At 39.5% G+C, this 16,854-nt stretch overlaps 1 protein-coding gene across 1 annotated transcript in view; it reads right to left on the minus strand.

Moving 5' to 3' along the window:
- The window catches only part of LOC110329848 (sperm-associated antigen 6), a 54,918-nt gene that overhangs the window by 30,311 nt on the left and 7,753 nt on the right, over nt 1-16,854 (minus strand). Inside the window, exons 3-4 of the mRNA XM_021209749.1 lie at nt 5,049-5,215; nt 33-216 (exon numbers count right to left, since the gene is read on the minus strand). Coding sequence (XP_021065408.1) covers nt 33-216; nt 5,049-5,215 — 351 coding nt within the window. The remainder of the gene's footprint in view (nt 1-32; nt 217-5,048; nt 5,216-16,854) is intronic.

Genomic DNA, 16,854 nt, shown 5'->3' on the forward strand with positions numbered 1-16,854 from the left:
GAGTTTCCTTGTTTCCAAATATCCCCCATTACCTGTGTTGTGTCTTGCAATATATCCAAGTGCCCAGGCCGCAGCCTCCTTGACTCCAGGGTCGAAATCCTCCAAGCAGATCACCAGTGTATCCAGAGCTCCACAATCGACTATGGCCTGGGCCAGCTGGGGAGAGTGTTTACCAACTGCTCTCAGCACAAAGGCCGCTGCCTTTTTGTAGAACCGCTAACAGGGAAAAGAACAGAACAAACCAAAGCAGCTTAAAATAAAGAGATCTCAATGGACGTGGAATACAAAAAGATAAAAATCTTAGCCTGAAAACTCACATTGATTCTTTGAACCCCGCCCCCCCCCCTGCTCCTCTTTGGTAAACTGAAAATAAGGAATGTTTAAATTTACATTTTCAAATATCTTACTCTTAAGTATGCATTTAGAAATTGTAAAAATCAAATACAAACATAATGCTCTCCATAATGTTGAAAGTGATGAGTTCTTGATACTGAAAGGTGTTGTTTAACTCATGGGAACACTTAGACTTTCCAAATATGTCACTGCGTGTCTCTAAGCATGGCAGGACTCTCATGACCTCAACTCATTTTCCTGGTATTTCAAGTTATCCTGAAATAAGTCAGGTTTCAAGATGTTCTTAAATGTTCTTATGTAATGAACATAAGGTAAATAAATAGTCATAAATTTACATTTCTCCTGGTAAAGAAATAAGCTAAACAGTAGAAAAAAAAGCTAACATATTATTGAGATTATATAGTATATTGACTCTTTTAGAAATGTGTTTTCTAGATAGAGCAATGTAGTTGCCTATATAAACTTGGGAGCATGAAGGTCCTTCTGCCCACAGATCTCTAGGGAAGCCGGGAATGTTAAGCACACGGGATTGCCCTCTCAAAGGAAAGGATATATAACACTTCTCCATCCAGAAGGCTGGGACCTGGAAGTGAATAACAGCCTGCTGATCCGAGTTATCTGTGGGCCGGACCACACCGAGATCCTACAGCCAAGACCAGAGGCAGGTATTGCGCAAATGACCTCTGTGCTATGAGTAAGACCAGGCCAGATCCTTCCCTAGGTCCTTAAAAAAATACATGCAGCCTATCTCTGGAGTCCATCTTATCAGAAGAAATGCCATGGACTTTGAGTAGAGTTGTAATTTAATTATGTCTCCTTGTATACCAGGGATTTTATTACACCAGGAAACTTGTTTTCCAAAATTTACTGTTTAAATGTGCTGGCAGTAAACCACCTAACATCAGACTCTCAGTGTCTGGCTAAGTTGGGCTGAACATGTAATAAAGACACATGCTCCACTATGTAGATAGCAGCCTTATTTATAATGGCCAGAAGCTGGAAAAAAACCCAGATGTCCCTCAACAGAGGAATGGATACAGAAAATGTATCCATTTACACAACGGAGTACTACTCGGCTATTAAAAACAATGACTTCATGAAATTCTTAGGCAAATGGATGGAACTAGAAAATGTCATCCTGAATGAGGTAACCCAATCACAAAAGAACACACATGGTATATACTCACTGATAAGTGACTATTAGCCCAGAAGCTCAGAATACCCAAGATACAATTTGTAAAACACATGAAACTCAAGAAAGAGGAAAACCAAAGTGTGGATACTTCGATCCTTCTTAGAAGGGGGAACAAAAAACCATGGAAGGAGTTACAGAGATATATCTACAACTTCTGGCTTTTGCACCCTTTCTTCCACATCTTCCCCTACTATTGTTGCTGGGGTATGATATCTGCATCCCATTTAGAGTTGAACTCTATAGTCTCCTGTTCTCTGCATTGACCACCTGAGGGTCTTTGTGTCAATTGTTTGTGTGTGTGTCAAATTTTGTTCACTTAAATCCAAACAGAAGGTGGTAGGTTACATCTGTAACACTCATGCCTGCTCAACTCCTCTGTCAGGCATTTGGAGGCATCAGCAAGCTCTCTCCCACCACCTGCGTGGAGTTGCTAGGAGACAGAATGCTGTTTCAGGTGCTTCCCTTCCCCTTCCCACTGCAAATTATGTTAGGTTGAGCCCAGGGCTTTCAGCTACAAGAAGAGAGCTCAGCCCCGAGGGACCAGCCTGGCACCACCCCGTGCACAACCCAACTTTCTGCAGTGTTGGTCCACAGTTCAGGCACTAGCTCTTGCCCCACCATGCAGCTGTATTCCAATAGCCATCTTGTCCCTCACCGCCACCCCCTCGCAGGAACTTTGCTCAGTCATGTGCTTGCAGCCATGGCCGGCCGGCTGCCAAGCCAAGCTGCACACGCTTCATACTGCTCCTCTTAGATTTGACTGAATGTTTGTCTCTGCTCTGCTTCTGTTATTGTATGAATTTTCCCCAGGCAGAGCTATAGCTTCAGCACCACCTTAGCCAAGTGTAGAGTCACGTGTTGGCTGCCATTTCAACACCATCTTTGTTGGGGACAGTCCCAGGATCATCTGCCATCCTTGTTATGGGCAGTTTGCTACACTTGGGAGTACAGTTCGTCAAAGCCACTTAGCAATTAAGATAAGGTTTTCATTCTGTCATGCCTTGGTAATAATGATTTCTAAACAATATAAAGGGATCACTGCCTTAAATATATGTTTAGCCTTGTTTTTGCGACTGCCATTAAGTTATAGTGTGCTCTACTTGCTAGATACATTCTCGAACAAGTAAGTAAACAAGCACAGGTTGTCTAGCTCAGATTATGCTTAATAGACCTGCTCTAATATTGTCAGAAATCTGCTGAATGTAATAATGTTTAGGCTTATGAGAGAGACTCCCAAAGCCTGACAGATTATTCCCCCAAGGTCTCCAAGAAGATATAGGCATAGTGACAAGACTGCCTGGACTGTGGTATAAAAAAACCACTGAGAAACACTGCTCCATTTCCTTACCCACTGCCAGGGCTTGGCCTACACAGTGGGCAAACAGAATACCCAGAGAATTAAATGTTTCATATTGCTGAAGTCAATTCAAGTGGGTCATTTCTCATTTCGCATGTATCTAGTCCACAGAAAAAAAAAAAAGCTTTTTGTCTTCTGGGCCTGACAGCCAGACTGTCTCTGCCCAAGTTGCCATGGAGACCACAGGGACCTGGGAACTGTTTAGGTAGTGGACTATAGATCTACTTCCATCATTTTAATTAATACATGACTCCTAGATTATAATGTATTCTTCCCAGGTTTCTGACTACATTGACAGGTAAGCTAACTGTAGCTTGACAGCTAGAAAACAAACGTAGTTCTTTACACCAAGGTAATCTACCAATTATGTTTGCTCATTTATCAATTTGTTAACTAGTTAAGACTACCAGATTTCTTATCAAAGACAGGCAGGTTTGCCTTCTTCATAGGCTTCATGATAAAGGATACACAATGTCAGATGTAAGCTTTCACAAATGTCACCTTCGGTTACTTCCTCATCTAAACTCAGTTTCCAGTGACTAAATGCTTCATATTTCCTCTCCTTGATATTGCATTGTCCTAACATTAAGCAATAGAGTTCTTATAAATTAGCCTAACCCTAATAAAACATTCCACTATATGATCCACTCTCATAACACAAGTTCAAATTTTAAGTTTCCTTTGATTGTCTTCTAACTATAGACTTAAAGTGTTTCTCATGTTGTATCTACACAATAGGCTATCATGCTCAAATATAAGTTTCCTCTGGTTATCTTTTAACTATGGACTGAAGGTTTTTCTCTTGCTAAAACTATATGATCAACTATAATAGTCACAAGGTCAAGGTGTTGAGTTTCCTTTGTCTTTCAAAAAAGACACTTAAAATTGTTTCTCATTATGCTAAATTCAGTCCCCTAGACAGAAGGAAAAAAACCCTTCTAGTTCCTTCTGCTCCATGAAGCTCTTTGTCTTCCCTAAGCTCATCTTAAAGACTGTTCAGATGGTTGTGAGCACCTGACATGATATGAACCAAGCTTGGGTCCTCTTGTAAGAAGTATGTATGATCTTAACCATTGAGCCATCTCTTCAGCCATTATCAAAATGGTTTTGATAATCACAAATAATACATTTATTAGTGCTGCGGTCAGTTATGTAGATTCAGCACTTTGTTTATCTAGGTATTTGTTAATGGCTTTGGTCTGCTTCCACTCACGGACAGCTAAGTAGTGCTGTCTGAATATGTGCCACAGCATTTTAGTGCTTGTGACTGTATAATGGGAAGAAGAGCTGCTCGATCAGATCAAATCTTACTTCATCTTACTGCCTTTTGCCAAGTTGTCACAGTAATTGTACCGTCTTACACACCTACCAACAACACATGAGGGTCAACATCTCCTCGTCATCACCAACACACATTTTACTTTTTATTTTTCTTATGGCCATCCCAATAGATATGAGATGTCATCTCATTGATGTTTCGATGTATATCTTTTAGTGGCTAATGCTGTTGAGAGCCTTTTTACCACTTGTTGACTGTTTATTGAGTTCCTTTGGGACAATATATATTCAAGCCCTTTGCCCACTTTTTATTAGGCAAGTAGAAATTTAGTCTTAAGGATGTCAAGAAAAATTGATGTCTTACTCAAGTTATGATAAACTAACAGACAATGCTTAAATTTTAACTATTATAAAAATGAAACTGGATACACTGTAGAGAAAAAATGCTGTATCACCTGGGGTGGAACACTTTGGAATTTTTGTCTATTTAGTAAAAAAAAGTGACTTATCAAACTTTTCATTAAAGGCACTCTCTCTTCAAGAATTATTCTTTCCACTAGCCACCAGCATATTAAAAAATGCAGAAAGAACATGTTTATTTGACTAGGATCTTTACATTCTTCTCTCCAGCAGAGCCTATAGCTCTACTCAAAGCTCCCATGGACATACACACTATGCTATGCATAAGTCACAAAAGTTCTTTTACATCATCCCCATGTGTTAACAGTGACAGAGAGATGCTGCTACCAAGTTCAAACCAAGTATAATCTAATCATTCCAAGACCTTCAAACCCACAACTATGCCACAGTTATCATATTTTTATCTAAAACCAAAAGTGTAAATTATTTTTGAAAAAGTCTTACATTTTGTTCTGCCAATGAATAAACAAGCTGTGGAAGAATGTCGCCTTTCACGACTGCTTCTGCTAAGTCATCATTGTAATTGGCCAGTCTCCCCAGAGCCAAAGCAGCAGTCTGTTGAATTGTTGGGACCACATCCAGAAGAAGTGGCCTGAGCAAAGACATTACACCTGAGTTATGAAAAAACAGAAATCAGCAAAATTCTTATTAGGAAACAGAAAATAAAAGCTAGAGAGGTTTCTCAGTGGTTAGAGCGCCTGCTGCTCTCGTAGGGGACCTGCATTAAGTTGCCAACAACCACATGGCAGCTTACAACTGTCTGTGACTTCAGATCCAGGGGATCTGACGCTCTCTTCTGGCCTCCTCAAAAGCCAGACATATACATGATATATATACATTCATAACATTTATATACATAAAATAAAGCATATTTTTTAAAACATGTGATTTAGCACATACACACAAAAAATAAGAGTAAAAAAAATCAGCAAAAACAAACAATTGAAAGCCAGACACTGCAGTATAAACCTGTAATCTCAGTGTTTGGGAGGCTGAAGGGGAGTAATCAATCTCAAGTTCAAAGTTAGCCTAGGTTGCAAAGGGAGACCCTGCTGAATATAGAGATATGTAACTGGTATCAAATTGGGCAAGAAACAAAATCCTGAAACTTTTAAAAATATATTAATGAACTCATGACCCTCCTGCTGACTCATCATCAGTATTTTCTGCTAGCATGTGCCACAGTGGTGGTTTGCATAAGAATATCCCCAGAGGCTAATGGACTTGAGCACTTAGTTTCCAGTTGATGGCACTGTTTGAAGTGGTTTAGGAGGTTTGGCCTTATTTAAGGAAGTACATCACTAGAGTAGGTTTAAAGAGAAAAAAGAAAAAAAAAAAAAAACTTCCACCTCTTCCAGTTCTTTCTCTCTGCTTCTTGGTTGTAGATCAAGATGTGAGCTCCAGTTACAAACAGTCATCATGCTGGCTGCTTGCTGTCCTACCGCTCACCACGACAGACTCTTAGCCCTCTGGAACCACAAACCCCAAAAAAACTCTTCACCCTGTAAGTTGGCTTATGGTGTTTAACACAACATTTGATACAGCCATCATAACTGAATGTCTGCCACTTGCCTTCCCTCACTCCTTCCAGAATCCCTCTACAGATAGACCCTCCAGCTTCATGCTGCTAACCCTATCTATTTCTACCAAGATAACTTTCCTCCTTCCCATATCAATAAACAGGAAGCCTAGGCTCCCACCACCAACTCTACCCACTCCTTCCAACTACACTCATCCCTGATTTGCAAACCCCATCCTCCTCCACACAGAAGCAGGCGGCTTGCTCTACAAACTTCACCCATCCCATTGACTCAAAGGCCACCCACCCCTCTACAGCAAGGGGCACAAAACCAACACAAGCTACTCCAACCACCCCCACCCCTGGCTGAGAACCATGTGTCCCACACCTGACTTCCCGTACCCTTTCCGAATCCCTGCTTAAAGAAGGGCCACCAGAATCACCTTGCTAAATCTACCCATTCTAGCTGAGCACCAGTATTCTTTCATCTATCGGCAGAGAACCTAGACTCCCACCACCAACTCCTCCGATACCATATTTGCATATTTGTTATGGGACCTAGGCATTTGAAATTAGGTCATTGGTAGTGTTTACCGGTACACAAATCTTACCTCTGCTTTGTTGAGCAGGTGTTTCATATTCTGTTTCCAACTTTTAAGGTGGTTGACCAACTGTATGAGGTTTAGGATTGAGTCTTTTGGCTATTCAGAGTTGATTATTTGCTGAGGACCACCCCTCTCCAGGAAGGGTCACTAGACCCACAATGGTAACCCCAACCATTTCCCTATCTCTACAACCTGACTGGGGACCACTGTCCCCAGTCTGCCTGATGGTTCTCTCCTACATCGCTCCTCTTCTGGTAGAATCCTAGGCTCACATTACCAATTCCACAAGCAACAGCTGTCCTGATCACCTCTCTTCAAATTCCATAAAACTAGCTGTGAAAAATCATCTTACTTTACAGAAGGGATGCTCCTGAGCTTAGAAACCTTACTTGTTCAAGATAGCAGAGAATACTTCAGGTTACCCATTCAAGCATCAACACTGAATTGCTGAAAGACTAAGTCCTAAGCCCCATTCAGTTGGTCAACTACCTTAAAAGTTAGAAACTGTCCGAAACACCTCCTCAATAAAGCAGAGGCAAGATTTCCATACCAATAAATACTACCAATGACCTAATTCTAAATGCCTAGGACCCATTAAAAATACACAAATATGAATAACCAAAACAATAAGTCTCAACAAAAAATTAGTACTCCCATAGTAATGTCCTCAAGAAAGATGACTTGGATGATGTACAAGACAAAAAAATTCAAAATAGCAATAATAAACATGATCAAGGAACTCAAAAAATATATGAATAAGTGCTGCACTAAAGAACAGAGGGTGGTAGTAATCTTTAATCCAAGCATTCTGGAGGCAGAAACGGGAGTAGAGGAGATTGAGGCCATCCTGGTCTGCAGAGCAACAAGCCGGGGCTACCTAGAGAAACTGTCTTCAAACAAACAAACAAACAAAAACACAAACAGTTGAATGTATAATTAAACCAACTCAAATTAAAAATAGAATTAAATTAAGAGACTCTTAAGAAAAGTCCAAATGAAATAAAATGTGAAATTAAAAATTCATAAAGTCAACTTTTAAAAATTCAGAGGAAAGTATCACCAATAGATTGGATCAAGTGCAAGAAAGAATATCAGGGCTTGATGATAAGGAAGAAGAATTGGATCACTAAGTCAATGAAAATGTTAAATCAAAAAAAGAACCAAGAACAGAACATGCAGGAAATTTGGGACACTGTAAAAGACCAAATCTACAAATGAGGAGAGGAGAGCCAGGTCAAAGGCACAGAAAATATTTTCAACAAAATCATAAGAGAAAACTTTCCTAATCTAAGAGATGTCCAAGAGACATAAAAAACACCAAATAGATGGGACCAAAAAAGAAATATCCAACATCATATAGTAGTCAATATAATAAATTCACAGAACAAAGAAAGGATATTGAAAGCTGCCAGAGAGAAAGATCAAGTCATATATAAAGGTAGGCTTATCAGAATAAAAAGCCAATTTTTCAACAGAGACTATAATAAAAGCCAGAAGAGATTGGACCAATGTTGCAAAAGTTATAAAAGAGCAAAGATGCCAGGCTAGAGTATTATACCAAGCAAAGCCATCAGTCATAACTGATGGGAAATAAAAATTTTCCATGATAAAGACAGACTTAAGGAATTTATGCCCACTAAGCTAACTTTACAGAGGATACTAAAAGGAATACTTGGGTTTGAAGAAGAAATTAGACACACCCAAGAAGGTACAAAGAACGCTGAATCAAAAAAAGCATAATAGAATACCCCAAAAACAAAAGTACAGAAATTAATACACATTATTCAATAATAACTCTTAACATTCATGGTCTCAATACCCCAAAGAAGAGACACAGACAAACAGATTGGATCTGAAAACAGAATCTAACATTTTGCTGCATCCAAGAAACATACTTCACCATCAATGTTAGATATGACTTTAGGATAAAGGATTGAAAAGGTTAGTCCAGGAAAATGAAACTAGGAAACAAGCAAGCATAGATATTCTAATACCTGATAAAATAATCTTCAAACCCAAACTAATCAAATGATATAAGGAAGGACACTTCACCCTCATTAAAGGAAAAACCTACCACCTATGCACCAAACACAGGAGCACCCAATTTCATAAAGGAAACACTATTAGTTTTAAAACCACAGATCAACCCTAACACAGTAGTGGGTGATTCAAATACCCTGCTATCAACAATACATAGGTCATTCGGAGAAGAAAACTAAAGTAAGTTTGGAGTTAAATGACATCATAAATCTAATAGAACCAACCTGCATCTACAGAAACCAAATGTTAAAGAACTCGTGGTCTTCTCAGCAGCCAACAGAACTTTATTCAAAATAGACTACAACTAGGAGAAAAAGGAAGTCTCAGCAGATATAGAAAAATTGAAATATCCATGGATTAAAGCTAGAATAACAGAAAGTTAAATGACATACTACTGAATGAAAACTGGGTCAAGAAAGAAAGCAAGAGGGAAAAAATTTTAATTTATAGAATTAAATAAAAATAAAAATATGACACAAAATCTGTGGGACTCAAAGCAGTCTTCAGAAAAAAATATTCAGAACTGAGTGCCTAAATAAAATGAAAGACCTCAAATTAATAACTTAATGATATACCTGAAGGCCTTAGATAAACAAGAACAATCATCACTGGAAAAGCAGATGAAAAAAGATAATCAAAATCAAGAGTTAAAATTAATGAAATAGAAATGAAAAAATACAAAGAATCAATGACACAAGTAATTAATGGTTTGAAAAGATTAACAAGACTGACAAAACTTTAGTCAAATTAACCAAAGAGAAGATCAAAATTAATAGAATCAGAGATTAAAAAGAAAATGTAACAACAGATAATAAACAAATTCAGAAAATCATAATGACAGACTTTGAAAATCTATATTCCAACAAACTGGAAGATCTAAAAGTGGATGAATATTTAAACATATATAATCTACCTAATTTAAATCAAGATGCAATTAATAACTTAAATAGACCCCTACCATCCACTGAGGTAGAAGGCAGTAATTTTAAAAGGGAAGGGTGCTTGACAGATTCTGTGCAGAATTATACTAGACCTTCAAAGAAATACCACCAATATACTCTACAAATTAAGAAAAGAAAGAACATTTCCAAATTCCTTTTATAAAGTCTCTATTACTCTTATACCAAAATCAAAGACCCAACTAAAAAAAAAATGTAGATCAATATCTTTGTATAAACAAAAATGCAAAAAAAACTCAATAAATATTTGCAAAATGAATTCAAGATCACACCAAAAAAGATTATAGATCATGATTAATTTGACTTCATCCCAGTGATACAAGGATGTTTCAAAATATGAAAAATCAATAAACATAACTAAATAGACTAATGGACAGAGACCATGTAGTCATCACATTAGGTGAAAAATAGGCCTTTAAAATTAAAAATAAGTCCTGATAAAAGTATTGGAGAAAATAGAGATACAGTGTATATATCTCAACATAATAGGACACCCACATCCAATATCATCCTTAATGGAGAAAAATTAAAATTTTCCACTAAAATTACAAGATAATGATATTCCTTTCCCACCTCCTGTTCAACACAGTACCTGAAGAAACAGCTACGGTGAAAAGTCAGGTGAAGGGCATAAAGGGGATACAAGTAGGCAAGGGAGAAGTTAAGCTATATTTATCTGAATGAATGATTCCATGTATAAAAGACCTTAAAGTGATTCTGTAGGCTGTGACCCCTTTGGCAAACCTCTATCGCCAAAATTTTCCACAGAACAATTCATAACAGTAGTAAAATTACAGTTATAAATAGCAACAAAAATAATTTTATGGTTACGGGTAATCACAACATGACGAACTGTATTAAATGGTTGCAGCTTTAGGAAAGATGAGAGTCACTCCCCTAAAGACTCCTTCAGAAATCCCATGCAGAAATAATTCAGCAAGGTATCAGGCTATAAAATTAATGCACAAAAATCAGCCTTCATATTTACAAGTGCCAAACAGATTAAGAAAGAAAAAGAAACAAGGAAACAAGACCATTCAAAGTAGCCTTAAAAATAATAAATATTCCCTGAGGAGTAAACCAACCTTGGTGTGGAACTGGCTTGACTCCTTCCTGTGGACCCTTGCAGCCCTGCCTTCTAGCCCATGCACATTCCTTTGTGACAGCCCCTAATACCTGTGGGTGATAAGCTGTGCACACACACAGTCAGCCTGGTCCCTGGTCAGCACAGGCTTTGAACCAGGGAGACCCAGTGGGTGACTTATTGCCTACAAGGTATAGCAGGTGTTCAGCCACGCCCCTTGGGCCCCTGGTTCCTGTCTCAGCTACAACCTCCCACAGCACCGCCCCACCCCCACCCCACCAGGTAGGGGCCCACTATAAAAGGGGTTGCTCGCCTCCTTCTCCCTCTCTTACTCCTTACTCTCTATTATGCTTCCCTCTCTCCCTTGCTCCCCTCTCCCCCTGTCCCCTACCCCTACCCCTATCCATGTGGCCATGGCCGGTCTCTACTTCCCTTCTCTCTTCTCTCTCCCTCCCTCCCTCCCTCCCTCTCCCTCCCTCCCTCTCCCTTCCTCCCCTTCCCTCCCCCTCCCCCTCCCCCTCTTTTCCCCTCCCTTCCCCTCTCTCCTTTCCCCCTCCCCCCTCTCTCTCCAATAATTGCCTCTTCTCATCTGGATCCCCTGTGCTGGAGCCATGGAGCAGGTCTCTAACATCCCACACATCTAACCTCCCACGGGAGACCTCTCCGTGTTTCCAGCCACGGCTTCCACCAAACCAAGCAGCCCACCAAGCAATCCAGAGAGATTCTCTCCTCCCCGCATGCCGGAACCTCCAGGAGTGCCCTCCTCCTGTCCTTTTCCCTTCAGCCCCAGGCCAGAGCCCACCCACGAGCCCCCACTCTGTTCTCATCTCTTCCAGGACATCCAGCAGTGTCTGCAGTGTCCAAGAACTAGAAGCTGTCGGCCTCTGTTCAGGCCAGGGGACCCTGAGCCAACTCCAGCAATTCCATGGGAAACGCTTCCCTGTTCATTTCAGATTGGATCATTTTAGTCCTCAATTTACCCAAGAGTCTGGGTTTTTTTTTAATCTTCCCAAGAACCAGCTCTTAGATTTATTGATTTTGTGTGTGTGTGTGTGCTGTTTTCTTTGTTTTGATCTGACTGATTTCTGCTCTGCTTTTTATTATTTCTTGCCACTTACTAGGTTGGGATTTGGTTTGTTCACTTTTTTTTCCAAGGTTTTGATAGCATCATTAGATCATTTACTTGTGTTCACTGGTTTTTAATGTGGGCACTTAGAGCTGTGTATCTCCCTAGGCTTCCGGGGGGGGGGGGGTTCCAGAGTCTGACTGCATTGCTCTCGTTTTCATTTAATGGCAGTAATTCTTGATTTCTTCTTTACCTGTCCATCATGCAATAATGAGTCCTATAATCCACATGAGTTTGTATTTGCTAGAGATTTACTTGCTGACAATTTTAAGTTTTATTGCATTGTAGTCAGATAGGATGCAAGGAAGTATTTCAATATTTTTCAATTTTAAAGATTTGTTTTATGTCTAAGGGTGTGATCTATTTTTGAAAAGCTCCCATGTGCTGCTGAGTGTCTCGTGTGTTCTTTGGTGTTTGTAGATATCTGTTAAGACAATCTGATGTACAATGTCAAGTAATTCTGGGGTGTTGTGTTTTGTTTTGTTTTGCTTTTGTCCAGATGACCTGTCCATTGGTGAAAGTGGGATATTGAAAGCATCTACTGTTAATAGATTAATGTTAATCTGTTACTTTAAATCAGTAGTGCACTTTATTTAATATATTGGGGGCATATATGTTTAGGATATCAATGTTTTACTGGTTAACTGTTCCTTTGAATCTCTTCTGTTTAGTTTTAGTTTGAAGTCTATTTTGTCAGAAGAGGGATGTCTGCGTACTTCCTGATCCCATCTGATTGGGGCACTATCGTCTATCTTTTTACTCCAAGACAGTGTTTATTTCTAAAGCTAAGATGTCTTCCTTGTAGGCAGCAGATAGATGGATTTTGTTTCTTGATCTCTTCGGTATGCATCTGTGAGAATTAGACCACTGTTATTTAAAGGTATTATTGAAATATAGGTGCTCATTATTGTCAGGGTGTTGTTGACTTTTGTGTCGTTCTCCATGTTACTTTGCATTTTAATAATTATGGCTTCATGTTGCTTTCAGTGGTCTCTTCTATGCTCACTTCTCTCTTCCACCTGAAATGCTGCTGCTTCTGTCTTCTTTAGGTTTGATTTGTTAGGTATAAGCCTTTTCAGCTGCTTATATCATAGAGATATACTTAGTCCTTCAACCATGACAGATAGCTTGGGGAGTAGATTAGCCTGGAGTGGCCATCAGAGTCTTTGAGGACTGACGATGCCTTGCTCCAGGCTCGTCTGACTTTCACATTTTTGGTTAAGAAGTCAGCTGTGATCTCCTGGGTTTTCTTTTGTATGTGACTTATGTTTTTCTCTTGCGATTTTCAATACACTTTCTCTGTTATGTGTGCTTAGCTTTTAACTATGGGATGCAGTAGGGATTTTTCTGGTCTTGTCTATTTGATGTTCTCTATGCTTATGCTCTTATAGCTATATGGGTGTGTCTTTCCTGAATTTGAGGAAGCTTTCTTCTATGATCTTGTTAAAGTTTTGGTCTATTCCATTAGCTCAGGATTCTTCTCCCTTATCTATGCCTATACGTCAAAGGTTTGTTTTGTTGTTGTTGCTGTTGTTGTTTGGGTTTTTTGTTTTGTTTATCATGGTGTCCCACATTTCTTGTATGTTACTTTCTGGTGTTTTTGATTTTTTTTTTGTTATACTGCTTACTTATTTTGTTCGGATCTCCTACTTTATCTTTAAGTCCTGATATTCTCTCTTATGCTTGATATATCTAACTGTAAGACTTTCTTTTGCATTTTCTAGTTGAGTTCTAGTGTTTTCTAATTCCATCTGTATTTCATTTTGCATTCTCTCCAGTATTTCTATCTCCTTATTGAATTCTATTCTGAAGTCCTGGGTTATCTTTGTTATTTCTATCAGTCTCCTGTTTATTTCCTTGAGCAAACTCAGGCATTTATTCTCCTTAGTTTTCCTCCTTGATTTCATTGAGCTGTCTCCTTGTGTCTCCTTTAAACTCTTTAAATTCTTTGATGAAGTTTATGATTGTTCTTTTAGATTCCATGTCCCGGGGTTAATCTGGGTAACTCTCATGGGCAATCGATTCTACAGGACAGGAAGGTTTTGCGGAGAACAGACAGGCTTTCATATTGTTGGTATTTTTGCAATGAGATCTGGGAATGTGGACTTCTTTCATTAGTTCAGATTCAGTGATAGATCAGGCTGGAAAAGAAGACAGGATGTGGGGACATTTTGGGCCTACAGTCTAGAAATGACTTGAGAGGAATAAAGCCAAGTGCCAGAGGTTACTGAACTGGTGCACAGAATTGCTTCCTGGTCCAAGGCTAGAGTGTGGGGGCTGATAAGAACGGATGGAAAGTTGTGAAATGGTGTAGGAAAGTCCTGTGTATTGAAGAATACCTGGGCCAATAACCTGTAATGAGACATATAAACCTTTGGAGAAAACTTACTACTACTATTCTGCTAAATACACATAATATTAAACCAACTCCTAATGGCTTATCATTATATCCATAGACTAAGGCATCTCTCAAAGTTCATCAGAGAATCTAGTAACCAATACTGATAGTGATAAACACAGATCTACAAATGGTCAAGGTGGAGTTTCCACTAAGGACTAAGAATGTTAATGCCTAAATAGAACATGCATAATCTAATCCCTTTTCCAGAGGCTCAGGGATCACTGAAGGGAAGGTAGGAGAAAGATCATAAAAACCAGAGGTGCACAGCTACAAGGAAGCAGTCTCTTCTTGACACAGAAGAGCAGTTACCTATATGAACTCACAGCGGTGGTGACAGCATGCACAAGACCTGTTTCAGACCAAACCAGACCAAGTCCCAGCGTGGAAAGGGGTATTGGGCATACAGTTCCACCAAGGAGCTAGTCACAATTTTTAGCTGCTGAGGAAGTAAGGGTAAGACCCGGATAAGTATTCAACATCCCAACGGAAGGCTACAAATCCAAGAATTAGTCTTTATGCAGGGGATGGGACACGAAATTTGGTGGGAAAGAAAGTGAGATATATCTAGGAAAAGTTGGGAGAAGAAGGATGAATATGATCAAAAGATATAGAAAATTCCGCCCAAAAAATAATAAAATGGTTGGAATTAACATAAAAATTTAAAGGCTATGAAATCAGATAAGAATTAACATCTCTTATTCAGATGGTAAACAACGATTAAGGTAATATAGCACAATCATGAAGAATACAAAGAAAGACTGGAGGGTGTGTGGTATAATTTCCGGCTCCCGATGGGCAGGAAGGGGAAGGGGGATCACCCATCCCAGTCTTTGTAACTCGTATCTTCCAGGACTCATCCAAGGTCTCTCCTACTCAGTGAAGTCTTCCATTTGTTCTTGAGGAAAGTAGAGGGCCATTTTGCTAGGTCCTCATACTCATGAATGGCATATGCACTACCTGCAAATACATTCACTGAGATAAGGGAGTATGATGTATAACAGGTTCTCATGATACTCATCCTAGGATCGAAAACATAGTAGATGTATCACCATAATCACCATAATATATAAAATAATTATTTTGAGACCTTCTTCCATATTACCTCTCATGTATGTAAAGTAAAGTAGGCTCTTTTAGTAAGTCTCTTTCACGGGTGAAAGACCCAAGCCAGGTAAAGAAAGAACAATGAAATCTACAGACCAATATCCATGCTTAACATAGATGCACAGTCTCCTCTATGGGGGAATACCTGATGGTGCTATGCAAACTGCTAGAGGAGGAAAGCATTCAAAAGTCTGAGCCAACTGTAATGTTAGTGAGCCAGAACAATGGCAAGCACAGCAAGGTATTTCTAAAGGTACTATGGTGACACTCAGATCTGGATGGTAACCAATGGCTGTCTAATTGAACTTGAAGCCCACTTAACAGGAAGGAACCTGTACTGTAAATCTTGACAACTACCCAGGGCTAGTGAGGTCATGGATCTTAGAAGAGAACCTACCACCTCCACATTCCTAAATGCGTTAATCCCTAACTACATTCTAAAATTTTATTCTGATATCCACAGGTAAGTGTAAATCTTATCCCCCACCAAAGGACCTTTTTGTTTGGTTGGTTTTAGGGTTTTTGGTTTTTGGTTTTGTTTTCAGTAAATGTCATTACAGAAAGCCACTGCTGTCAAAATGCAGATAACTGACCATGGGGGTGCCCGGCCCCAACTGATGCCATCTACAGGACAACTCCTGGTGAGGAGACTGTAAGAGCCAGAGGATGAGGAAGTTTGCTGTGAGATGCTGCCTTCTGGCTATGACAGGAAAGCTACACTCATGAAATCTCAACAACATGGTTGCCTAAACAAGACTTGAACAATTCGACGACAATTGATGTGAGATCAGGAAAAACCTCTTGGGGTCCCTTCTTTCCCTAGATGAAAAGCTACAAGCAATTAACAACTGCTAAGAGAGAATGAACTAGTCTTTCCCAGGGATGAGTCCCTGGAGTGGTCACCCAGTACCAAGCCATCAGCCCTAGAAACAAAGGCATGCAGCCCGTACTGAAGGGACTCATCAGACTGCCTTCGTGGGTTTATTCATTTATATGTGTATGTAACAAGGAGGAGGAGGAGGCCATGAATTTAGAAGGCAGGGGAGACAAAAAAATGGGAGGAGATCATGGAAGGAAAACAATGTAATGAAAATGTAAAATTCACTAATAAACCAGACATTTGTACTATGGAATCTTGAAGATTGTGAGAATAAATTTAAAAAAAAAAAACACAGAGAATAAAGAAAATTCATTTTTTATTGTTTTCTTTGTTTTTTTATTAGATATTTTCTTTATTTACATTTCAAATGCTATCCCGAAAGTTCCCTATACCCCCCCCCACCCCTGCTCCCCTACCCACCCACTCCCTACTTGGCCCTAGCATTCCCCTGTGCTGGGTCATATAAAGTTTGCAAGACCAAGGGGCCTCTCTTCCCAATGATGGCCGATTAGGCCATCTTCTGCTACATATG

This window comes from Mus pahari, chromosome 12 (assembly GCF_900095145.1).
Source record: "Mus pahari chromosome 12, PAHARI_EIJ_v1.1, whole genome shotgun sequence".
Lineage (NCBI taxonomy): Eukaryota > Metazoa > Chordata > Mammalia > Rodentia > Muridae > Mus > Mus pahari.